The sequence below is a fragment of the Monodelphis domestica genome, chromosome 2 (assembly GCF_027887165.1).
Source record: "Monodelphis domestica isolate mMonDom1 chromosome 2, mMonDom1.pri, whole genome shotgun sequence".
Taxonomy (NCBI): domain Eukaryota; kingdom Metazoa; phylum Chordata; class Mammalia; order Didelphimorphia; family Didelphidae; genus Monodelphis; species Monodelphis domestica.
Window position 1 is genome coordinate 273,167,627 of NC_077228.1, and position 24,845 is coordinate 273,192,471.

General features: G+C 44.4%; 2 protein-coding genes across 10 annotated transcripts in view; one reads left to right on the plus strand and one right to left on the minus strand.

Moving 5' to 3' along the window:
- Positions 1–3,405: 3,405 nt before the first annotated feature.
- RPL10A (ribosomal protein L10a) lies at positions 3,406–6,880 on the plus strand. The gene is made up of 6 exons (XM_001378436.5): positions 3,406–3,540; positions 4,371–4,445; positions 4,743–4,823; positions 5,171–5,319; positions 5,925–6,097; positions 6,642–6,880. Exons 1-6 carry the CDS (start codon positions 3,536–3,538, stop codon positions 6,810–6,812), a joined length of 654 nt encoding a protein of 217 aa, XP_001378473.2. The 5' UTR covers positions 3,406–3,535; the 3' UTR covers positions 6,813–6,880.
- A 13,726-nt stretch (positions 6,881–20,606) lies between these two features.
- Positions 20,607–24,845, minus strand: part of TEAD3 (TEA domain transcription factor 3) — a 36,126-nt gene continuing 31,887 nt past the window's right edge. For all 9 annotated transcript variants that reach the window (XM_056818102.1, XM_056818104.1, XM_056818107.1 and 6 more), the window contains 5 exons: positions 24,058–24,191; positions 23,065–23,238; positions 22,004–22,144; positions 21,750–21,902; positions 20,607–20,986 (listed from right to left, as the gene is read on the minus strand). In XM_056818102.1, coding sequence (XP_056674080.1) covers positions 20,873–20,986; positions 21,750–21,902; positions 22,004–22,144; positions 23,065–23,238; positions 24,058–24,191 — 716 coding nt within the window. In that variant the 3' untranslated portion in view covers positions 20,607–20,872. The remainder of the gene's footprint in view (positions 20,987–21,749; positions 21,903–22,003; positions 22,145–23,064; positions 23,239–24,057; positions 24,192–24,845) is intronic.

The following is a 24,845-nucleotide window of genomic DNA, read 5'->3' on the forward strand; positions in this document are numbered from 1 at the left end:
TCTTTCTAACTCTTTTAAATTTTACCTATTTGGGGGCAGCTAAGTGGCTCTCTGGTTAACCAGGCTTGGATTCAAATATGACCTTGGATACTTCCTAGCTGTATGACTCTGGGCAAGTCACTTAATCCCAACTGCTTAGCCCTAACCACTCCTCTGCCTTAGAACAAATACTTAGTACTGAGACACAAAGTAAAGGTTGTTTGGTTTGTTTTTTTTCCTTTTAAGAAGAGGTCCATTAGCTTCCCTAGACAACCAGAGGAGTCCATGAAACAAAAAGGTTAACAACTCCTGTGCTAAGTGATCTCTAAGGGTCCTCCAGATCTAAATCCTGTAGTCCTAAATAGTGGGAGGATGTAGTGCTTTTGGCACACTATGAAGGCTTATTTGTTTTGCTTGACTATTGTAAGGGTGAAAAGGAGTTTAATTTTTAAAGGGTTGGACTTTCTTATTTAAGAGTATGGTTGCCAGGAATTTAATTAATTCCAAAAAGATTTATTTACAAAGTGTAGAAAGAGTGAAGTAAGAAATCAGAGAAAGGATAAAGTAAGCTATCCAGCCAGAGCACTAAGTAATTAACTCTGGCCCCTGGCTCAAAAACTAGGCAGGGGAGTTTAGTCCTCAACCAGATAGGCCTCAGCCCTTGTAGCCAAGACTTGGGGAAGTCTTTTCATAAAAATCCAGCCATTAAAGGTCAGCTTTCACTCATCACGTGTCAGTCCAGTCAGCAGATCCTTCTGCCCCTCCTCACCAGCCTCAACTCGAAAGCATGAAGAATTCCTCCAGTCTCCACTTCCAAAATATGAAGAACTCCAGCAGAACTCTCTCTCACAGGAGGTTCCACTCCAAGTTGAATTCCACTCCAAGAATCCTAGTTCCAAGCCCAACTCCACTTTTAAAGACATTTTCTCCTGCATCATTTCCCCTAATTCCACGTCTACCACTTTTGCACTTTTGGTAATTAGATCTAAATGGGCAGATCTTCATACTCAACTTTTAAGTAGGGTGTTTATACTTATGAGCATTAAAATCTAAAAATAGACATGAGTTACAATTTAAATTTTCACAATCAGGGAAGAGCTAAGTACCTTCATTGTTACAAACAGGGGAGAGTTAAATTTAATCTTCACACTATCCATGTTTTATACAGGTTTAAGAATATTTTTCTTCCTTTCTCAACTGGGGGAATGGGAGAGAATTTGGATCTTTTTTTTAATTCGATAAAAATAAACATTTACAATATTTCAATTTCAAGAAAAAAATATACAACACATCTCGGCAGCAAGAGTTAGAAAGAGAAATTCCATTTAAAATTGCTCTAGACAATATAAAATACTTAGGAATCTATCTGCTAACACAAACACAGGAATTATATGAACACAACTACAAAACACTTTTCACACAATTAAAACTAGATCTAAATAATTGGAAAAACATTAATTGTTCATGGGTAGGATGAGCTAACATAATAAAAATGACCATCCTACCTAAATTAATTTACTTATTCAGTGCCATACTCATCAAGCTACCAAGAAACTTTTTTACTGAGTTAGAAAAAACTATAACAAAGTTCAATTGGAAGAACAAAAGATCAAGACTATCTAGGGAAATAATGAAAAAAAAACTACGAAGGAAGGTCGCCCAGCAGTACCAGGTTTTAAACTGTACTATAAAGCAGTGGTGATCAAAACAATATGGTACTGCCTAAAAGACAGAAGGGAGGATCAGTGGAATAGACTTGGGTTAAGTGACCTCAGCAAGACTGTCTAATAATAAAACCAAAGATCCCAGCTTTGGGGAAAAAAAATCCACCAGTTGACAAAAACTGCTAGGAAAACTGGAAAACAGTATGAGAGATTAGGTTTAGATCAACGTCTCACACCCTACACCAAGATAAATTCAGAATGGATGAATGACTTGAATATAAAAAAGGAAACTATAAGTAAATTAGGTGAACACATTTGAACATGATTTTTTTAAAAATTGTTTTAATTTTATTTAATTAGATGATTTAGACTATTTTTCCATGGTTACAAGAAGCATGTTCTTTCCCTCCCCTCCCCTCACCCCCTTCCTGTATCTGACACACAATTCCACTGGGTTTTACATGTGTACTTGATCAAGACCTATTTCCATATTATTGATATTTGTACTAGGGTGATCTTTTAAGAATCTACTTTCCCAGTCATAGCCCCATCAACCAATGTGATCAAGCAATTGTTTTTCTTCTGTTTCTTTTCCCACAGTTGAAAGAACATAAGTCTTGTAACCAAGGAAAATTATTCTAAATTAATTAGTTAAATAAAATTTTCAAAAAGGACAGAAAAGGTACTTTTAAAGATGCAAGACAATCAAAAAACTAGTAGAAAAAATGACTTCAGTTGCAGGATATAAAATAAATCACATATAAATCATCAGCATTTTTATTTACAACCTTCAAGGGTGAGAGACAGAAAAGGAATTTTCATTAAAAACAACTGTAGACAATATAAAATATCTAGGAGTATACTTGCCAAAACAAACCCAGCAGCTATAAGAACACAATTACAAAACACTTTTCACACAAGGCGAGTCCTAAACAATTGGAAAAATATTAACTGCTCATGCTTAGACTGAGCCAATATAATAAAAATAACCCTAGCTAAATTAATTTACCTATTCAGTACCTTACCAATCGAACTATCCGAAAATTATGTCCTAGAACTAGAAAAAAACAAAATTCATCTGGAAGAATAAAAGGTCAAGAATATCAGGGGAATTTATGAAAAAAAATATGAAGGATGCCTAGCTGTACCAGTTCTCAAACTATATTATAAAGCGGTAATTATCAAAAACAGTCTAGTACTGGCTAAGGAATATAGGGAACCAATGGAATAGGTTAGATAACACAATAATTAAGGACCACAATAACGTCATATTAGACAAACCCAAAGATCGAAGCTATTGGGGAAAAGAACCCTCTAGCTGACAATTCTTCCCCAAACCCCGCCTTTGTAACAGAATGGTGCCAAACAAATCAGCACACAGCACAAGTCTGAAAAAGCATGCCTCATTACGCCCCTTTAGTCTATCACTGTTTTACCCCGAGGCGGGGACGGCACGCAGGCTGGGTCAGAGCATTAAGAAGGGTACTAATGTCACTTAAAGATGTTTTGCATGTGTAAATGAACTGCTTCCCTGGTATTGCTAACTTTCTCGCAATTTTTTCTCCAAGCTCCCAACCTTCGCAACCTCCATTGGATCAGGGATGGGGAACACTCAACACCAGAGAAATAAGGCACAAGAGTGTAATCCGCTCAACAAGCACAAACTGGGGGAGGGGCGCGGGTGGTGGTGGTAAGGTACCAGGTCCCGAAATGCGCGTGCGCGTTAGATTCCTCCCCACTCCGTCTACGTCTGGCACGTTTCTCCTAAAGGCACTATTGGGGGCGGATACGGCTAAACTCCAGAGGTAACTCTCGCGAGATTTGAGACCATATTTGAACTCCTGCAACGAGATTTTTGTTCTTTTCCCCGGCTCGTTACACAGTGAGCAACCATGAGGTAAGTTTTCACTGTCCTTCCGCTAGGCCACAGTTCCATCTGTGTCCATCCACACCCCTGGGCGCTGAATTTGATTCAGGATACTCTCGAGGGCCTCCGGGGAGATTAACTTAGACCATCCGCTGTCCCCTGCTCAGGCCGGCTGACTTCTTTAGCCCTCAGGCCCTGCTCTCTTAACATCTCCCCCCTTTTCCGCAATGGCGCCGCGGCTGTTAGCGCGTGTGAAGGCCGAACTCTTCGTGGAGTGCGGCCGAAGGACCGAACACTCCCAGGAGCGCACGGGGCCCTACGTCCCCTTTTGCCGGCGGGGAGTAATGTCCACGTGGCAAGGCCCCCCACTTCTCTCCCGGCGGCTGCTGGAAGTCGTCTGGGCCAGCCTAGCCAAACTTCCGGGTGTATAAAGGGGCACTCCTACGGTTTCTTCCCTATCTGTATTCACAGCGCATAGTTAGCCTGACCCAAAGTGCGGCTCCTACTTGGGTCCAACTCTTTAGCCAGAACGCCACTTGTTGCGTTGAAATTTTACTACTTCCTAGGCCACAATTTGCTCGTTTGTGGAATGACTCGCGTTAGTTTGCTGAGGAATCCTGATGAAGCAATGACCACACAACTTATTGGATTGTTTAACGTTAGTTTCAGCACTTCATGCCTTTTTATAATTTCATTTTATCACTTTCTAATGAGTCCTGGTCACAGTGGAATGAAAAATGTGTCGGGTTATTGTATTTAACAAAAGTTTATTTATTAAAAGACCTTGGCTCCTAGTGTTTTATATAAGGTCTGGCAGTGATGTCAACAGAATTTAACCACATTTCTCTTGTGTTCTGCAGCAGCAAAGTCTCTCGTGATACTCTCTATGAAGCTGTGCGAGAGGTCCTACATGGGACCCAGCGCAAAAGGAGAAAGTAAATATCAACGTTTTTCTTTTGCTTATATTGGGTTTGGGTGGCACAATGGGCCTGAAGTTGAGAACTGACTTCAAATCCATCATCAAAATGCTTACTAGCTCTGTGATCCATTTAACCTTTTTGGCCTCAGTTTTTTTTTTTCTTGTAAAATGGGGATAGACTGGGCTGTGAGAATTGCTTGTTAATAATTCTAAAGTACTTAGGACAGTCTTAACACATAAATGTTTAGCTAGCTAGAAATGGTTTTTGTTCAGGGAAAAAGCACTGATCTAATTTTTGTTTACATTCTTAAAGGTTTTTGGAAACTGTGGAGCTGCAGATCAGTCTGAAGAACTATGATCCTCAAAAGGACAAACGTTTCTCTGGCACCGTCAGGTTGGCACCGTTTTGAATACACCCAGCCCTCAGTCTGTTCCTCCCTCCCTCCAGTCTCTTGATTTGAAGAGGGAGAGGAGTCAGGTGCAGCACTGATGTGCCAGGGTAGTTCAGACCCCTGCTCCAGGCAGGTGAGGCTGAACGGACCCCCACCCTGGGTCTTAAAACATGAGGGGAGGCAAGGGGAGGCCTTTGGCCAAACCTGCCGGCTAGTTTGAGAAGCCAGACTAGCTGCTGGTGGATATGAATTCAGGATCTGGGTAAGGCTCCCCTGGCCACAGTCCCAGGCTTCTCCCTCTTCCTCTTCAGGCTTAGGGTTACCCATGATCTATTCCTTTCTTTTTCAGGCTCAAATCCACACCCCGTCCTAAATTTTCTGTGTGTGTCCTGGGAGACCAGCAGCATTGTGATGAGGCCAAGGCTGTAGAAATCCCCCACATGGATATTGAGGCCCTGAAGAAGTTAAACAAGAACAAGAAATTGGTCAAGAAACTGGGTGTGTGACATTAATTAGCTTGTTTGGGACCTTCAGGAGTAGATGGGAAATGAGAATGGGGAGATGGTTTTTTGGCAGTGCTATCAAAGGTGTTGAGTTAGTGTTTATCTAATGCTATTGTCATTTTTAAGATGTGGGATAGAAATAGAATATAAAATGTAGATAGCAGGGTGCGCTTGAAATAGATTTGGAAGACCTGGATTTGAATCTTTAACTTTGCCTGGTGTGGGTCAAGTCAGTTTTTTCTGGGTCTCCTAGTGGCAAGACTAGTTCTCTTCAAAGGTTCCAATACTTTACATTCCCTGCTTTTAAGGAGTTTGCAGCATTAAAGCTCATGAAACAAACCTGTGCTAAACATTTAGTACTTATCACTAGTGTTACATTTCTGAAATGTGAGGTTTGCATCTATCCAAAGGGAACTTTGAGAGGATTACCTTTAAAAGTCATAGTCAGGGGGTTGATTGGTTTCTTGAGTTGGCTAAATGTGCTGTTTGGTCCTTGTTCACCTCCCTCCATTGTTCCCCTAGCTATGGAGTCCCTGGCTCTTTTGTGGCGAGTGTGCTGTTGGACTAATGCTAATAGAAAAATTATTACTTTCTCAATAGCTAAAAAGTATGATGCCTTTTTGGCTTCTGAGTCCTTGATCAAGCAAATCCCTCGAATCCTGGGTCCTGGTCTGAACAAAGCTGGCAAGTTTCCATCTCTGCTCACTCACAATGAGAATATGGTGGCAAAGGTCGATGAGGTTAAATCTACTATCAAGTTCCAGATGAAGAAGGTATGGATAAAGTTGTAGCCATATCACCCTGCTATGCTGGTTGGTAAAGAATGTTTATCCTCATTCAGAAATTAAATGTTTCTGGAGTATGGCTTATTAAACTTGAGGGAATTACCCCAAGCTTTGAAGGGAGCCAAGGGAGATTGTAAGAGGGAGCATTCCAGCTTTTTTATAGCAAGGTGGGTCATGCCTTCCGGTTGGGCCTGTGCTTAAAGAACTGAGGACTGCAGCGGAATTGGCATGGGAAGGAAGACTAAAGCAGAGCTCAGCTGATTGGGAGGGGTGGGGGTTGCAGAAACCTAGAATTGGGTTCTGACCTGATCCAGCTGACTACAGGCTTCAGCACACCAACTCTTAGAAACAACTAGTGGGAACAAAAAGCCCTGGAACTTAGCAAGCAGCCTTGGTTCTTGAGTTTTAAGTAGTCAGGATCTTGTCTTATGATTTTATCCTTCTCTCCCTCCTCTTCCCCCCCCCCCCCCCCCCCATCCCCTGATCACTAGATCCTGCTAATCCTATCACTTTTGCCCTGCCTCTGCCTTAGGTGCTGTGTTTGGCAGTGGCTGTTGGCCACGTGAAGATGACAGATGATGAGCTTGTCTACAACATCCATCTGGCTGTCAATTTCCTGGTGTCTCTGCTAAAGAAGAACTGGCAGAATGTGAGAGCATTGTATATCAAGAGCACCATGGGCAAGCCTCAGCGTCTGTACTAAATCTACATGGTGTCAATAAATGGCGGAAGCTGCTAATGAATTAATAAATGGCGGAAGCTGCTAATGAATGTTTTGTGTTGGGAGATTACTAGGGGTGACAGACCACAAGGGTTACAAGTCAAGATGGGAATGGTAGCCATAGACAAAGATGTCATGGCCAATGACATTTGTTATGTAGAGCTGGTCTTCCAAATTTGGAAGACCCAGGTTCAAATTCTGCCATTGTTACATGCTCCTGGGGAAGTCCCTTAACTTCATAGTTCCCTAAGCAACTCTCCAATGCTCCTAGGGACCTATGAGAAAGAAGCTATTGACATTCAGGGGAAGAACTGGAAGTAGAAAACCGCACATGGTCCAGGGGATATGATTGGGGATGTAGACAAAATGGTCCTAGTGCAAACATCAACAGTATGGAAATAGGTTCTGATCAAGGACTATGAGAGGGTGGGGGAGGGGAGGGAAACAATATTCTAAAATTAATGAACTCAATTTTTAAAGAAGAATTTCCTCTTCCAATTCAATGTATAAAAAGAATGCTGTAAACATTAAGTGCCCAAGATGTACAAAACATCGTGGTAAGTGCTTTACAAATATTTGATACTAAGAAATGATTTAGGGAAAGCATATTGGACATAGTCAAAGACTACACAAAGGGGTAGCCAGGTAGTGGATAGTGCCAGGTCTGCAGTCCGAAGGACCTGGATTCAAATGTGGCCTCAGACTAGCTTTGTGATTCTCAGCAAGTCATTTGACTCCTACTGCCTGGCCTAAACTGTCTTTTTAGAAAATGTATACTAAGGGGGGCAGCTGGGTAGCTCAGTGGATTGAGAGCCAGGCCTAGAGATGGGAGGTCCTGGGTTCAAATATGCCTTCAGAGACTTCCCAGCTGTGTGACCCTGGGCAAGTCACTTGACCCTCATTGCCTAGCCCTTACCATTCTTCTGCCTTGGAACCAATATGCTGTGTTGATTCTAGGATGGAAGGTATGGGTTTTTTTAAAGGATACTAAGAAGATAAGGATTGGGGGGATGATTAAATGAAATAACACCCTCACTTCAGACACTCAGGAATTACTGCTCCCTACAGACTATAATCTGAGTTTGGGAGGAGTTCCCTACATGAATGAAATCACAAAGCCTTTCTTCATATACGCACAAGGCTGCCTCTGTCTGGAATGGTCACTGGAGCCGGGCCCCTGCCCAAGTGGCTGAAATCAATAGGGTTATCTTCCTGAGTTCAAATCTAGCCTCAGACACTTATTAGCTGTGTGACCCTGGGCAAGTCACCAATGAGCTAGAAAAGGAAATTGCAAACCACCCCAGTATCTTTGCCAAGAAAGTCCCAAATGGGGTCACAAAGAGTTGGACATGACCGAAAATGACTCAACAAGCCCAGAGGTTGTGCCCTAGTGACTCCTGGCAGGTCCTACTGTTCCTCTCTGTTCTCTGTATGAACTTCCTGTCCTGGTTCCTGGCCCTAGCATGGGGCTCTGGAGAAAGAAGTCCATGCCCTGATTCACCTGTGGAAATGGAGATGGCTCACCTCCCAGTGACTCCAACCTACTGTTGGCTTCATTAGTCTCGGTAAATAAAGCATCAAAATCATACCCTTGTTTTTCAGTTCTAGGTTAATCCCTTCCCAGACTTTCAAATAAGCAAAAAAATAAAAAATAAAAAACCCAAATCCTCGTGGAAAAAAGCTACCTCCCATTTCAACTCAATTTCATCCCATCAATTGTCATGTGGAAGGGAAGGAGCCTTAATTCAATACATACTATGTCCCTGACACGGAACTGAGCACTTTACAAATATTTTATTCACAAATTTTTGAAACTTACAAAAGCTTCAGATGGGAGAGAGGATCAAAGATGTGCTGAAAGCGAGGAGGCTCCACCGGGCGAAGGGGGATGGATGCCAGGTTCAAATCCCTGCCATGGCATGCCACGTGGGATCTTGGGTCAGGCATCTGACTGACTTCCAAGGACTGATTTTCCCTGACCCCTGGACAGCAGAGCAGCGGCGCAATTCTTAGTGGAAGCCTGTTTTCTCTGCCAAGAAAAATGATCTTTGTCCCAGAAAGCATAGAACAAAAGTGGCTAATGGGGAGCTGATACCTGGGATGGAGCTCGGTGACACAGCAGGTAGGTTGCTGGACCTGGAGTCATCGGGAAGACCCGAGTTCAAAACTGCCCTCCCTGACTAGCTGTCTGACCTTCAGAAGATCTCTTAATCGCTATTTGCCTCAGATTCCTTATCTGTAAAATGGGGCTAACAAGAGCGCCCACCGCTCGGGGTTGTTCAGAGGATCCGCCCATAGTAAGCTTCGAGGAGGAAACGGCAAGCTACGCCAGCATCTCGGCCAAGAAAACCCCAAACAGGGTCATAAAGCCTCCGACTGAACGACAAGATCCCTATCATCGTTACTGTTATTAATTGAAGTGGCGCGAAGGACCGCCGAGCCGTCCCGGCCGTCTTCCCTCCGGGAGCGTCCAGAGAAAAGCAACCCGGATGGGGGAAAGGCTTCGAGAGCAAATAACAGGAGCGGCGGCGGAGCGGGTGGTTTTGACTTTTAACCGGGAGAATAGTTGGAGAAGCACGTGACGGCAAGTCATCCGCGCGGTTATCTGGGGAAGGAGGATCACACAGTTGGGCTCAGCCCCGGAGGGCAGAACCGGGGGCTCTGCGAGGAAGGTGGGCACAGGTAAACAGATTTTAGAGCTCAGGCAACGAAGGTGTGGCCCGGCCCGCCCGCTTGGAGGGAGGGAGGAGGGCAGGTTGATAGCACTTAAGAAATCCTGGATTCTCGATGTAGGGAAGTGAGCAGGTGCTCCAGAACCAGGTCCAGAGGCTACAAGGATGGGAATCGATGGCCTTGCTGGCAAAGAGGTGAGGCGGAATAGGACCCAGAGTATATCAGTCCACCAAGAAGCATAATAGAATATAGAGGTGGCACTTCCTAGCTGTGTGACCCTGGGCGAGTCACTTACCCCCATTGCCCAGCCCTTACTGCTCTTCTGCCTTGGAACCAATACACAGTATGGATTCTAAGCCTGGGATAGCTCCCTTTGCTTAGTTCATACCCTGTCAAGGCATTGGTCACTTGGGAAGTAGGAAAAACATTCCCAGATCCTTACCCTTCAAGGAAGCCCTTATCCAAAGAGTAAAGGCAGAGGGGGCAGCTAGGTGACTCAGTGGATACTGTCAGGACAGGCGGTCCTCTGTTCAAATTTGGCCTCAGACACTTCCTAGCCGGGTGACCCGGGGCAAGTCATTTAACCCCCTTTGCCTAACCCTTACCTTTCTTCTGCCTTGGAACTGATGTGATTCTAAGAAAAAAGGTAAGAGTTAAAAAAAAGAAGAAGGTAAGGGTTTTTTTTAGTAGAATATATTAACTAAATATATCCATGGAATATATAATAATATATCAAGTCAACATATCAAAAATAGAATATATAACAATAGATCAAGTCAATATAGCCATAGAACATACCAATAATGGACTATATAACAATGTATCACGTCAACATACCAATAATAGAATATATAACAATATATCAAGTCAATATATGAAAAATAGAATATATAACAATATATCAATTTAATATAGTCATAGAATATACCAATAATGGACTATATAACAATATATCAAGTCAATATATCAATAATGGAATATATAATAATATAGTGAGTCTAATATATATGTATATATGATTTATATGTATATAATAATATGTTAAGCCCCTCAAGAAGTAGAATATAATAAGGACAAAAGAGAGATCCAGACAGAATGTTCTGGGAGAATCTGAAGAGGGAGATATCCTTGAAGATATGGTGGATGGGGTCAGGGATCAGGGAAGGATTCATGGAGGATGTGATACCTGAGGAAGGAAGAAGACTTGCCCGAATTTAGCCCAGGGTCTTGTATATATAGTAGAAGGGCTTTAATAGATGTTTATTCAATTGAATAGGGACAGCAGGCAAAGGAGAGGGTGTACTCTGGTCCCTTGAGAAGACTCCTGTGACTGTAGGAAGGGGAAGAGGCCAGGAGAAGATGGGGAAATCATTAGTGGACCAGTTTGATGGAAATATAAAATGTGTGGAGGGTGAAGTGCAGTCTAGTTGGCAAGACAGAGTGGAGCCAGAATCTGAGTTCTATCACTGATGTATGAGAGACAAATCTTTCTAAGGGAACAGATAGAAAATTGGACTTGGAGTCTGGATGATCTGAATGTAAATCTTGCCCCAGAGACCAGTTGTATGACTCTGGGGACAAGTCATATCACCTCCCTGGGCCTCAGTCTCCTCACCTGTAAAATGAGGAGGTTGGATGTGTTGACCTCTAATTCCCCATCTGGATTTAAATCTGTGATCCTTATGCAGTTTTAAGATAAGATAAATGTAGATAAAATAAATGCTACCAATAATCTTTCTTAAAAAAACAAACAACAAACACCTACACACACACAACCCTCACAATCAATTCTAAGAAAGAAGAGCAGCAAAAGCTAGGCAATTGGGGTTAAGTGACTTGCCCACGGTCACAATAGGAAGTGTCTGAGGCAAGTTTTGAACCCAGGTCCACCCAACACTCTATCCACTGTGGTATCTAGTTGCCCCACCTGTAATATTGCTGATGATGAACAGATTTTCTCCTTTTCCTGCAATCTGCTCATCCAGGCTTCAACTCTAATTGTTGTTGGGGTTTTTTTTTATTTGTTTGTTTTTATAAAACCCTTACCTTCTGTCTTGGAGTCAGTATTGTGTATTGGCTCCAAGGCAGAAGAATGGTAGGAACTAGGCAATGGGGGTCAAGTGACTTGCCCAGGGTCACACCTTCAACTCTAATTGTCACAGTCCAAATGTGTAATGGATCAACCAATCATCCAAGGCAAAAGACAGTCTCTGCATGCACCAAAGGATTTAACAATGGGATGGAAGAGATAACTTGCAAAGAAATATACACAGAGAAAACGACTTAGAGGATAAATAGGAAATAATTAACTAGGGGAAGAAGCTGAATTAAGAGGGGCTAGGGAATTCTTTCTGTAGAAAGTGGATTTTCATTGGAACTTAAAGGAAGCCAGGGAAATCAGTAAGCAAAGTGGAAGAGGAAGAGCATTCCAGGCGTGGGAGACAGTCAGAGAGAATTCCTGGAACTGAGATATGGGGTGTCTTATTTATGAAACAGTCAGGAGGCCAGATTAGAGAGTACCTGCTGGGGAGTAAGACATGAGGAGAGTGGAAAGGTGCCATAGGAGGGGGCTAGGTCACGAAAGGCTTTGAATGCCAAACAACATTTTTCGGTATTGATCCTGGAGGCAATAGGGAGCCACTGGAGTTAATTGAGGAGGAAATTTATTTTCCTAAAATGTGCTGACCCCAGGAGCCCTGTGCTGATGGTATCCCGCCAGCTGTTTGACCTTGGCCCAATCAGGAAACCTCTTTGGTTCTCAGTTTTTTCATTCCTAAAATAGGAATACAATTCCTTATTGGTAATATATTTCAGCCTGCTTCTGCCCAGCACATACCTTTTCATCGTCCTTTGTGTAATCCTCAATTTTAATTCTTTAATGACTGATAATACATGCTTTCTAGCCATGTAGCATTACCGGAAGAATACTGACTGATGTGTACAAGATCATCCTTTGTCTCCAATAGAAGCTAGTGGTCATTAAAAATCATTCTATTATAATTTTCTCTTTTAAAAATATTTACTCAGCCAATTAATTAGCAAGCACTTATTAGAAAATCACTATTTTCTTTTTCTTTCTTCTTTTTTTTAAATAATCCTTAACTTCCATCTTAGAATCAACATTGTGCATTGGTTCCAAGACAGAAGAGCAGTAAGGGCTAGGTAATGGGGTTAAGTGACTTGCCCAGGGTCACACAGCTGGGAAGAATCTTAGATCAGATTTAAACCTAGGACCTTTTGTCTCTAGGCCTAGCTCTCAATCCACTGAGTCACCCAGTTGCCCCAATTTTCAAGGTATTGTGCTAAGTTGTAGGGTTACAAAGAAAAAGCAAAGGCAGTTTCTCCTCAAAGACCTTATATTCTAGGCAATTTTCAGATAAAGAAATAAAAATCAATAAGTACATGAAGAAGTGTTCTACATCTCTTATAATCAGAGAGATGCAAATCAAAACAACTCTGAGGTATCACCTCACACCTAGCAGATTGGCTAACATAACAGCTATGGAAAGTAATGAATGCTGGAGGGGATGTGGCAAAGTTGGGACATTAATTCATTGCTGGTGGAGTTGTGAACTGATCCAGCCATTCTGGAGGGCAATTTGGAACTATGCCCAAAGGGCGACAAAAGAATGTCTACCCTTTGACCCAGCCATAGCACTGCTGGGTCTGTACCCCAGAGAGATAATGGACAAAAAGACTTGTACAAAAATATTCATAGCTGCGCTCTTTGTGGTGGCCAAAAATTGGAAAACGAGGGGATGCCCATCAATTGGGGAATGGCTGAGCAAATTGTGGCATATGTTGGTGATGGAATACTATTGTGCTCAAAGGAATAATAAAGTGGAGAAGTTCCATGGAGACTGGAACGACCTCCAGGAAGTGATGCAGAGCGAGAGGAGCAGAACCAGGAGAACATTGTACACAGAGACTAATACACTGTGGTATAATCGAACGTAATGGACTTCTCCATTAGTGGCAGTGTAATGTCCCTGAACAACTAGGAGGAACCTATGAAAAAGAACATTATCCATATTCAGAGGGAAAACTGTGGGAGTAAAAACATAGAAGAAAAACAACTGCTTGATCACATGGGTTGAGGGGGATATAGTTGGGGATGTAGAGTCTAAATGATCATCCTAGTGCAAACATCAGCAACATGGAAATAGGTTCTGATCAAGGACACACGTAATACCCAGTGGAAGGGAGACCAATTTGGAGGCTATTAGAAGAGGACTATTATAGCCAACTTCCAGAACTCCTAAGCCAAGGAGAAAATACAACAAAGCAGCCAGGAAAAAACAAACCAAAAAAAACCCAACCCCAATTCAAATATTAAGGAATCATAATCAGGATTACACGGGACCTAGCAGCTTCTGCATTAAAGAACTATAAGGTGTGTAATATGATATTCCACAAGGCAAAGGATCTAGGCCAACAACCAAAAGTCACCTACTCTGTGCTTTCCACAGAGATAGGCAAATTCAAGGGTTTGGGGGGGAAAAAGAAAGAGGTCTGTCTTGTTCATGTTGTATTTGATCTGCCTGTGGGACATCTAGTTTAAAGTACCCAACAGGCAGTTGATAATGTGAGACTGGAGCCTAGGCTGGAGATATTTGAAACCTATGGAGCTGATAAGTCTACCATTTGAGAGAATGGAGAGAGAAAGGAGAAGACATAGCTTTGGAGGACACCTCCAGTCCTAGGAATGAGATAAAAACTTGTTAGCCTTGGAACTAGTACTTTGTATCAATTCAAAGATGGAGGGTAAGGGTTTTTAAAAAAGAAATAAAATAAAATAAATTGTGCTTCAGTCTGAACTGAGTCAGGTTTTTTTTTTGTGTGTGTGTGTTTTTTTTTTGTTTTATAAAAACCCTTACTTTCCATCTTAAAATCAATACTGGGTATTGGTTCTAAGGCAGAAGAGTGGCATGGGCTAGGCAAAGGGGGTTAAGTGACTTGCCCAGGGTCACACAGCTAGGAAGTGGCTGAAGTCACATTTGAACCCAAGACCTCCCATCTCTGGGCCTGACTCTCAATCCACTGAGCCACCCAACTGTCCCCAAGTCGGTTTTATATCTGGAGGTTGATAGTATATTTTATCATGAGACCTTTGGAATTTTAATTGGTCATTGTGTTAATACTAACTTCCTGAATTCCCCCCCCCCCCCTTAACCCTTACCTTCCATCTTGGAATCAATATTATATATTGGTTCCAAGACAGTAGAATGGTGAAGGCTAGGCAGTTGCACTTAAGTGACTTTTCTAGGGTCCTACAGCTAGGAAGAATGAGGTCAAATTTGAACCCAGGACATCCTAAGACCAAGCTTGGCTCGCCATACCCCGAGTCTCCTCCTTGCCCCACTAAATCTTTTCTAAATCAGACTTACAGATAGGCTTGGAAGCTTTAATGGGCTGTTTTTGCCCCCTGAGTCAGACCTCCCTTCTTGGGCATCCTGGAAACTCTCCTGTCCTGGGAGCTCACCACATTAACTTTAGACTTAATTTGAACATCTCATTACCTTTAACTTTACTGTAATTAGCTGTAATTCCTAACATCTGCACTCCAGAGAGCCGGGAGTCTCCCCTAGCAGGGGATTACAAACTTTCCTCATGCCACTTTATGCTCACCTCACCCATGGATGTGATAACATTGTCTTTGCTATACTAATCAATGTCACACATAATCTATTAGAACAGAAGCTTCCAGAGGGCAGGGAGTCCTTCACTTTTCAGCTTTGCTCAGTGGCTGACCTACACTTAATGTATGCTAGATTGTTTTTGAAGATACTTAGCTAACATGATCTTTTCTAATGAATAGTTACAACTTGAAAAGTCTTCATCTTTGAGGAAGATCCTTGGAATGGTGATGGGTTGGGGGAGTTGGGGAGAGGCAGTTAGGTGGATCAGTGGGTAGAGATCCAGGTCTGGAGTCAAGAGGACTTGGGTTCAAATATGACCTTAGACACTTCCTAGTTGTGTGACCCTGGGCAAGTCACTTAGCTCCAATTGCCTAACCCTTCCTGCTCTTCTGTCTTGGAACTTACACTAAAATAAATGGTTAAGTTTTAAGAAAAAAGAAAAAGGAAATGAAAGATGATGAAGAAAGAAAGATGAGGACAAGGCAGGAAAGAAAGTGATCAGTGGGAGAGAGAAGAAAGGTATCCATGAGGGCAGTGGTTGGTTAAGTTAGAAATCAATTTGATAACTCAGTGGATGGAGAGCCAGGCCTGGAGATGGGAAGTCCTGTGTTCAAATCGGCCCTCAGACACTTCCTAGCTGGCCAAGTCATTTTGACCCCTGTTGCCTAGCCTTTACTACTCTTCTGCCTTGGAACCAATATTTAGTATTGATTCTAGGATGGGAGGTAAGGGGTTAAAAAAAAAAGAAAATTTGAACAATTTTTACTGTAGACCTGGGCATTAAACTCGAGGTGGGAGACAGAGAGAATGTGTGTGTGTGACAGAGAGAGACAGACAGACAGACAGACAGAGAGAAACAGACACACAGAGACAGAGAGGAGGAAAGGAGAAGAGAAGAGAAGAGAAGAGAAGAGAAGAGAAGAGAAGAGAAGAGAAGAGAAGAGAAGAGAAGAGAAGAGAAGAGAAGAGAAGAGAAGAGAAGAGAAGAGAAGAGAAGAGAAGAGAAGAGAAGAGAAGAGAGAAACTGAGATAGAGTGGTAGAAACAGAGATCCTAATTTTTAGTGTTATTGGCTTCATGGGGGGGAATAAAGCAAGTGGCTCATGAAAAACATGGAGAAAAGCCTTAATGTTGCCAATCCCTAAGATGTTTTGGGACATAAGACCAAAAGATTCCTAGATTTTTAGAATGTTAGATTAAGACAGGGATTTAGGAATCACCTAATTCAACTGCCTAACTCCAAAGATAGGGAAACAGAGCCTCAGGAAGGGCAAGTGTCTGATCAAAGAAATAAGCAGCAGAGCCAGGACTAGAATGGGGGCGTCTGACTTTTCATCTCTACTTTTTTCCCTAAGAATTTCTTGTCCCTCCACAGTTATCCTTAACCCAGGGGAAAATGAAATAGTATTTTTTTTAACCCTTACTTTCTGTCCTAGCAACAATTGTTAAGACAGAAGGGCAAGGGCTAGGCAAATGAACGCAAATGACTTTCCTAGGGTCATACAGCCAGGAAGTGTTTGAGATCAAATTTGATCCCAGGTCCTCCCAATTCCAGACCTGGCACTCAGCTTGTCTCACCAACTGCTTTTTTAAAAAGCCTTTAGGGGGCAGCTGGGTGGCTCAGTGGATTGAGAGTCAGGCCCAGAGATGGGAGGTCCTAGGTTCAAATCTGGCCTCAGATACTTCCTAGCTGTATGACCCTGGGCAAGTCATTTAACCCCCATTGCCTAGCCCTTACTGCTCTTCTGCTTTAGAACCAATACCCAGTATTGATTCTAAGATAGAAGGTAAGGGCTTAAAAAAAAATCCTTTATCCTTTACTCCTCTCCTTGGGTGATGGAATGGAAGGAATATGAGACTGCAGAGTTGAGAGACCTAAATTCAAGTTTACTTTGTGACCTGGAGTAAGTCATTTCTATTCTGAGCCTCAGTTTCCCTCTCTATAAAAACCTGGCTAAAACAATCCCTACCAGCCTCTCTCTCAGGAGGATTATTATGAGGCTCAAGAAGATAATGAATGAGACAATGTATTTTTTCCCTAGATGTTCCCCCCCTAGATTTGAGATTTTATCAGTTTAAAAAACTCCTTCCAACAATGTTTGGCAGTTTATAGCCTTAGGGAGCTATCTGAGGCATGTGACATCAGGTGACTCCCTCAGGGTCACACAGTCAGACTGTGACAGGAGATATTCCTGACTCAGTGGCTGACCCCTAACCACTACACAAAACTGCCTCTTATAACCTTAAAACCTACATTTCCATAGATTTGGAGTTGGAAGGGACCTTAGAGTTCAGAGGGACAATCAATAAGCATTTATTATAGGTCAGCTAGTGCTGTGCTAGGCGCTGTCCTAGGTGCTGGGGATACAAAGAAAAAACGAACTCCCTGCCATCAAGGAGCTTCCATTCTAGAGAGGAGGGAAGACAACATGTACATATATAAGTATATACAAAAAGAACATAATTCACTGGGGCAGGGGCAGGCACTAGCAGCTTGGAGGAATCCAGGAAGGCTTCAAGTAAGAAGTGGGCGGTATTTTAGCTGGATCTTGCAGGAAACAAAGAATTTTAAGAAGAGGCAATGAGTGCATTTCAGTGCATCTGAAACAGCTCCCTCGTTTTATGAATGATGGAACCGTGGCCCGAGGCCACATGGGTGACTGGAGCCAGGATTGAAGCCTGGTTCTCTCTTTATTCCACCATGGCTGCCATGAGGAGCTGAGATTGGAACTTGAGCCCTGTGGCTGTGAGCTCTTTCCATGGAGTCATCTCAGTGCTTAGTCTTATGCTTCCTTTTCTCTCCCCAAGACCCGGGCCATCAAGCTGTCTTAGGCTCCCTTCTCACCTCTTCACCCAACATTTCCCCTCCAACCTTGGCCATTAGTTTTTTTTTAAATAAAACCCTCACCATACGTCTTGGAGTCCAAGGCAGAAGAGTGGTAAGGGCTAGGCAATGGGGTCAAGTGACTTGCCCAGGGTCACACAGCTGGGAAGAGTCTGAGTATCTGGGCCTGGCTCTCAGGCCATTGGGCCATCCAGTTGGCCCCTAAAATCTCAGGTCTCACCTCATCCACACTTATTTATGGTCCCCAAGAAGGCTGCCTGGACAAGATTTATTTAGACATCCTCATTTAGCAGATGAGAAGTTCAGGCCCAAGAAGGTTAAGAGATTGGTCTAAGGTCACACAGGTATAGTAAGCATCATGGGGTGAATTCGAACCCAAGTCCTGATTCCAGAACCTTTCCACTGAATTATGCATGATGTAATGGGGGTTCACCTCCCCCAAGTCCATTCCCTCCCTCTCTCCATAGCCTGATGTCCCTTGTCACCTTCTCTATTTCAGGAAGGACATTGATGAGTTGAGGAGCATATAGAATATTCCGGAATGGTGGCAGCCCTGGAGTGGACTGGGGGCAGATGACAGGTCACAAAGCTGATCCACAAGCAAATAATTTTAATTTTTTTTTCCAAGCAGGAGCTGGGCTTCCTGAGGGCCACTGCTCGGCAACATGCCTCCCATATGATACACCCCATCACAGCTGGATTAAAAACACACACACAAACACACACAAATATATATATATATATATATATAATATACATTACAAAACTGGGTGTGGGGGAGAGGGAGGAAAGGGTTTAGGGTGGCCTGAGCAATTTGTAATTCATGAAGGGCCTGGGGGAAGCTCAGGGGGAGGGGCACACCTAGGGAAGGGGTGACAGGTGGGGGGCAGGGAAGGGGAACAGTACTTCATATGAAACTCATAAATAATCAAAGGCTTTTGTTAACCTTCTCCATGCTGGTGTCAGGGGGAAGGCCAGTAGGGGTGGCCCTTGGGGGCTTATGGGCACCCCCAGAGAGAGAGGGTTCCCCTTCATTCCTAGATGTGGGCCTGGTCCCCACCCAAAGCCCTGGGGGAGAAAATGGGGTCAACCCACCTCCCCATCTAGTTTTGTCTTGGCCAGATCTCAGCTGAATGCTAAGGACCTGGAAGGAGGTGTTCTAAGTTGAGGGGCCCTCGAGTTCCTCCTCCCCACTCTCCAGCTTCTAGGCCACGGACCTCAGCCCATTCCCTTGGAGCTCTCCCACCCCAGGCAAGTGCAGCAGCAAGAGCGGAGCGGGATAAATTGTCTCCTTCCTGTTCTCCGTAGCAGGTCCTTCATTAAGGGCCGTCCAATCTCATCTTCAAGTTTTGGCAGAGTAAGAATGGAGAAGCATTGGGAGTCTGTTCCCTCTGCCAGCACCAGAGAGGGAATGGGGTAAAATGAGGTCTAATTCCTGGGGGGAGGCGGGGTGCCAAGGCCAGATGGCTGTGGTCTAGGCAGAGGGTGGCAAGAACAGTGAGGCTGCTGGGGGCTCCACAGGACAGGTGTGGGGGCACCTTTGGAAGGGCATGGCTACTGCAAGGTACGTGTTGGATATACTCGTATGTGTGGTGTTTCTGTGAGGTATTCTGGGGGGGAGGCTGTCTGCGTTTGGGGGTAGCTGTGGAGGGGTGAGAGCTGGTCCTCCCATGGCCTCCTCAGGAAAGGGAGAAGACACTCAGAATCAGGGCTTCTAGGTCCTTCTCGCTGTCACTGACATCTGGAATGGCCACTGGACCCAGATTGCAGGGGTTTGGGCTCTGGTCTCGATGACCCCTCCAGTGCTGGGCTCTCAGCCCACACGCCCAGCATTCAGTAACCGATTGGCTGTCCTCACCTCCATCTTCCTTGTAGGGCCCACAAACTTGCTTAGGCGGATGAGTTGGTCCTGGTTCTTTGGTGTGGCTCTCCAGAAAGCCCACATCAAACCAGCTCCAAAGTCAACTACATCTCCTGGAACCCTCAGGGCATCACACAATGGAGCAACTCCATGCTCCATGTCAGAGCCTGGCTACATCCCGACCCCATCCCCGCCCAGACTGGTTTCAACTAGAACCAGCCTGGGGAAGGCACAATAGCACCAGCGGCTCACCTTCCTCTGACTGCCTGCCCCTCTGGAGGATCCCTGCTCTCCACTCCTAACTTCCTGTTTCATCATTCATCAATCCATTCTCTAGCCTTCTCCTTCTTCTTCTTCTGTCTTCTCACATACTCTCCTCTTTTCCAGTTGCACTCTTTATTTAGTCTTTGGCTATCTACCTCCCAAGCCCTCCCTTTCCCTGCTTTAGCTAACAGCTTCCGAGGCTTTTGGTCTTCCTATCATACTCCTCAAAACCCATAGGGGTAGGGGGGGTAGGGAGTGTCTCACTTTCTGTGACCCAAACTAGCCTGCTCCATTTGGGATCCTTCCTCCACCTTAACTGAGTCTGTCCCAGCCCATTCCCCCCAGACCAAAGCCTGTTCCTCAGAGGACTCAAGAGTTTCTTTGTCCCTTTTCCATCTTAGAAAGGGACCCCACTGCCCTGATTCCAGGTCATCCACAGCCCTACGTGAGCGGGATAATGGCGAAGAGGGGAGGAGGGGGAAAGAATGATGACAGTTTTGGTGTGAGATGGGGCTGGCTGCCCCACTGCCTGAGGCTCGTCTGTCTTCTTCAACAATTAAAGCATAGACCACAGTGGAGTGGAGTGTATATAGGGGTGGGACTTGTCCTGGGCCTGGGACCTGGGTCAGCAGGCAGGCAGAAGTTAAGGGGCATGTCCTAGACCAAGGCCCCCAGGTCAGGAAGTAGGGAGGAGGAGGGGAGACACGTCCTGGGCTCTGGCCCTAGGTTGGCAGGTGGTAGTTGAATCAAGGAAGGAGACCCTAGTCCTTGACCAGCTTATAGACATGATGCTGGGCTCCGTGCTCGCTGGTAGAAACTTCAAAGACAAAGGCAATGACCAGCAATGTCTCCTGGGAGTCTCGACTCGTCACTACCTGGAATACAAGAAGGAAGGGGAGAAGTCAGGGAGAGATGGGACAGGTAACAAGGAAGGAGCCCCAGGTCCTCAGGACTTAGGTTCTACACCTAGCTCCGCCAATGATTTCTGCGTGACCTTGGGCAAGGCATGCCATTTTTCTTGGTCCCTCCTGTCTCTGATGGGACATGGGAAGGAAAGAAGGAACCAGACTTTTATTAAATGTCTACTATATGTCAGCTCTGACCCATGGAGTCATGAAGAGTTGGATGTGACTGAATAACAACAAAAACTATGTGTCAAGCTTTACAAATATGATCTCATTTGGTCCTCATAATAACCCTGAGAGGTGGGTGTGATGATTATCTCCATTTTACAGAAGAAGAAACGTAAGCAAGGGCAGCGAGGCAGCACAGTGGCTATGGTTCCAGGCCAGAGACTTTCTTGTGACTCTGGGCAAGTTACTTAACCCCAGTTGCCTGTCATTTACTGTTCTTATGCCTTAGAGCTGATAGTTAGTATTGATTCCAAGATGGAAGGTAAGAGTTTAAAAAAAAAAAGAAGAAACTGAGGCAGATGGAAGTTAAGTGACTGCCCAGGGTCATATAGCTAGTAAGCATCTGAACTCAGGTCTTTCTCACTCCAAGCCCAGCATTCTGGCTACTGTGCCAACTAGCTGCCCAGATGGAACATAGGGGAAATTAAGGCACAGGATAAGATCCTTTTCCAGCCTTAGTTGCTATAGGGGAAGGGAAGAAGAAGGGAAGAGGAACATCCCCCACCTGCAGGATGGTGAAGTTCTCCAAGACACTGTTCATCATATATTTCTCAGGTAGGTGTTTTAGCTTGTGGATAAAGTTGATCATGTATTCACACATGGGGGAGCGATGGATACGGTACACAAAGCGCCCATTCTCTAGCCTCGCGTACTCTGTCTGGGGGCAGAGAATACAAGGTGCTTGCCAGGTTCCTTGCCTCCCTCCTTCCTTCCCTCCCTCCCTTCCCACTTCCTCTCATCCTCTGGGGCTGGGCTTACCTCTACTTTCTCTACCACCTGCTTGCCAAAGGAGCAAACCTTGGTGGAGACGCTGATGGTCATGCTGTCAGCTGAGCTGTACTGGGAACTGACTCCGTAAAAAGCCCCAGGCCCGTCCTGGATGGTGCTATTCAGATCAGCCTAAAGATGGGGTGAGATGCAGGAATGGGAGAGGGAGAGAAGTTTTAGATCTCTTAGAGCTTTTCTCTCCAAAGACACAAATATTGGGTCCTGAAGTGGGGTGATACAAGTAAAGAGGAGAAAATGTCCTGAGGATACCCAGACATTTGAGAGGCAGCTTGGCATAGTGTAGAGAGGGCTAGACTACTTAGAGTCAGTAAGACCCAGGTTTGAATCCTGCCTCTGACAATAACGTGGGACCTTGGGTAAATTTCTTAACCTTGCTGGGTCTCAGCTTCCTTCTCTGTAAAATGATAAGGTTGCTGGTCTTGGATACTTCCCAGCTGTGTGACCCTGATCAAGTCACTTAACCCTCATCGCCTAGCTCTGGCTGCTCTTCTCTCTTAGAATTGATACTAAGATAGAAGATAAGGATTAAAAAAAAATTATAGTCAGACTTGAGGACCTCTAAGGTTCCTTTTAACTCTAAATCTATTATATTATGACCAGAATATCTCCTATTCTCCTTCAACACATTCTATATCCCAAGGGGAGCTAGATGGCTCAGTGGATTGAAAGCCCCCTCCAGAAATGGGAGGTCCTGGGTTCCATTCTGGCCTCAGACATTTCCTAGCTATGTGACCCTGGGCAAGTCACTTAATTTCAATTGCCTCATGCTTATGACTCTTCTACCTTGGACCAGATAGTTAGGATTATGGCTTCTAAGGGAGAATTGGGTTTAAAATCAGAAGCATTCCATATTCTTTTCTTGCTCCCTGGCTCTGGGACAAAAGGTGGTTTTGCTTTTTGGTGATCTTTGAAGTCTGAGATGGGAATGATGAGAATCTCAGACTAGAAAAAAGCCTGAAGCCAGGCTCTTCTGAAGGGGAGATTGTGAAGAGAGAGGGAAGCATCAGTTTGGAGGTGAGAAGGATCCTTACCCAGAACTTCACAAGGAAGAAGGCGTTTGGTGGCCCCTTCTCATAGAGATCCTTCAGCCCACCCTTTTTCTCAGGAAACTTGTCATAGATCTGGCGAATGTCTACAGCTTCCAGGGGTGGGTCTGAGAAGGCAGGGTTGGTCTGGCCAATATGTACGAACAAATGCTTGCTGTACTGTAGGGGAGGGTTCCAGTGAAAGGTCATGTTAGAGGTCTGTGGGAAGGGCCCTGGGAAGTGGTAGGGGGGAGGGATGACACTCCATGACTAAGGGTCTAAAACAAAGGCTGAAAAGACCCAGAAAAAGAGTCACATATGTATAACCCAGTGGAATTGCTTGTCAACTCCGGGAGGGAGGAGGGAAGAGGAGAGGGAGACAACAAGAATCATGTAACCATGGGAAAAAAATAAAAGAGAAAAGAGAAAAAAAAGAGTCAGAATCTTTAAGAGTAGGGCTAGGTGGTTCGATGGATTGAGGACTAGATTAGGGTTAAAATCTGGCCTCAAACATTTCCTAACTGTATAACCCTGGGCTAGTCACTTACCCCAAATTGCCTAGCCCTTGTTCTTCTGCCTTGGAACGGATACTCAGTATTGATTCCAAGATGGAAGGTAAGGGTTTAAAAAAAAAAATCTCTAAGAGGGTGACATAGGTCCTACCAGGACCCATGGGCTCCTATGAACTCAGATAAGTATCCCCTACATATTTTGGGGTCTTCTGGATCCATAGATATGTTACATATCCAAACCTGTGACAAAAGATCTTTGTCTCATTACTATCTCCCTATGACCATACCACACTCTTTGCATCCTATAATTTTATTATGTTCTCTCTGCTGCCATGAATACGCTAGGGTCTCTGTTCCCCATGGCTGGGCCCTTTTTTCTGCCACCAGTTCTAGGTCTCTGCCTGCCTTCTCTCTTCTCACCCTCTCCTATGACCATGTTGTGTCTTTATTTTTTTAGGACCAAGTCAGGCTCTCTCCACCCCATTACCGTGTCTGGATCTCGTTGTACTTCCATGAAAGCTGAATACTCTAGGAGCCGAAGTCGAGCGGAGGCGATGGTGCGGTCCTGCCACACGGGCACAGCTGAGGCGGCTGGTGGGAGTGGGGCCAAGGGCTCATAACCTAGGGAAGAGACTTCTATTGTGAACCAGGCAGCTCTGGGCCTGTGCAAGCAGCCAATGGCCAGGTTTCAGTCTCTGCTCTCAGGACCAAGTTGAGGCTCAAATTATCTCTTATAGCAAGGTGGGATAGACATTGGAGAGGAAAAGAAGTTGAGATATGAGCTAAATCAAATGAGACAAGCAGGAAGACAGGGACAGATACTAGTACTGGACTAGTTTTATAACCCTAGAATTGCTCAGCAGTTTCCAGGAGGAACTGTGTTTTTGGGGTTTACCATGAGGGCACAGAGGCCATTGCAGGGTAGCTGGAAAAAGGAAAGGCCTTGAGAATTTACAACAAAGAACCATATCTAGGAGAGTGCTGTCTAGTATGGGAGTCTCCTTGGGAAACTCTGTGTAAATGTGTGTGTGTGTGTGTGTGTGTGAGAGAGAGAGAGAGAGAGAGAGAGAGAGAGAGAGAGAGAGAGAGAGAGAGAGAGAGAGAGGGAGGGAGAGAGAGAGAGAGAGAAAGAAAGAGAAAAAGAGATGAAAAAAGGAAGATGAGAGATTATCCATGAGTCTAAGTGTTTATGTCATGGTGTGTGACAGTGTGAGCATGTGTGACTATGTTAGAACAAGAAAGAACTTTTCGGTGCAGCTAAGTGGCTCAGTGGAT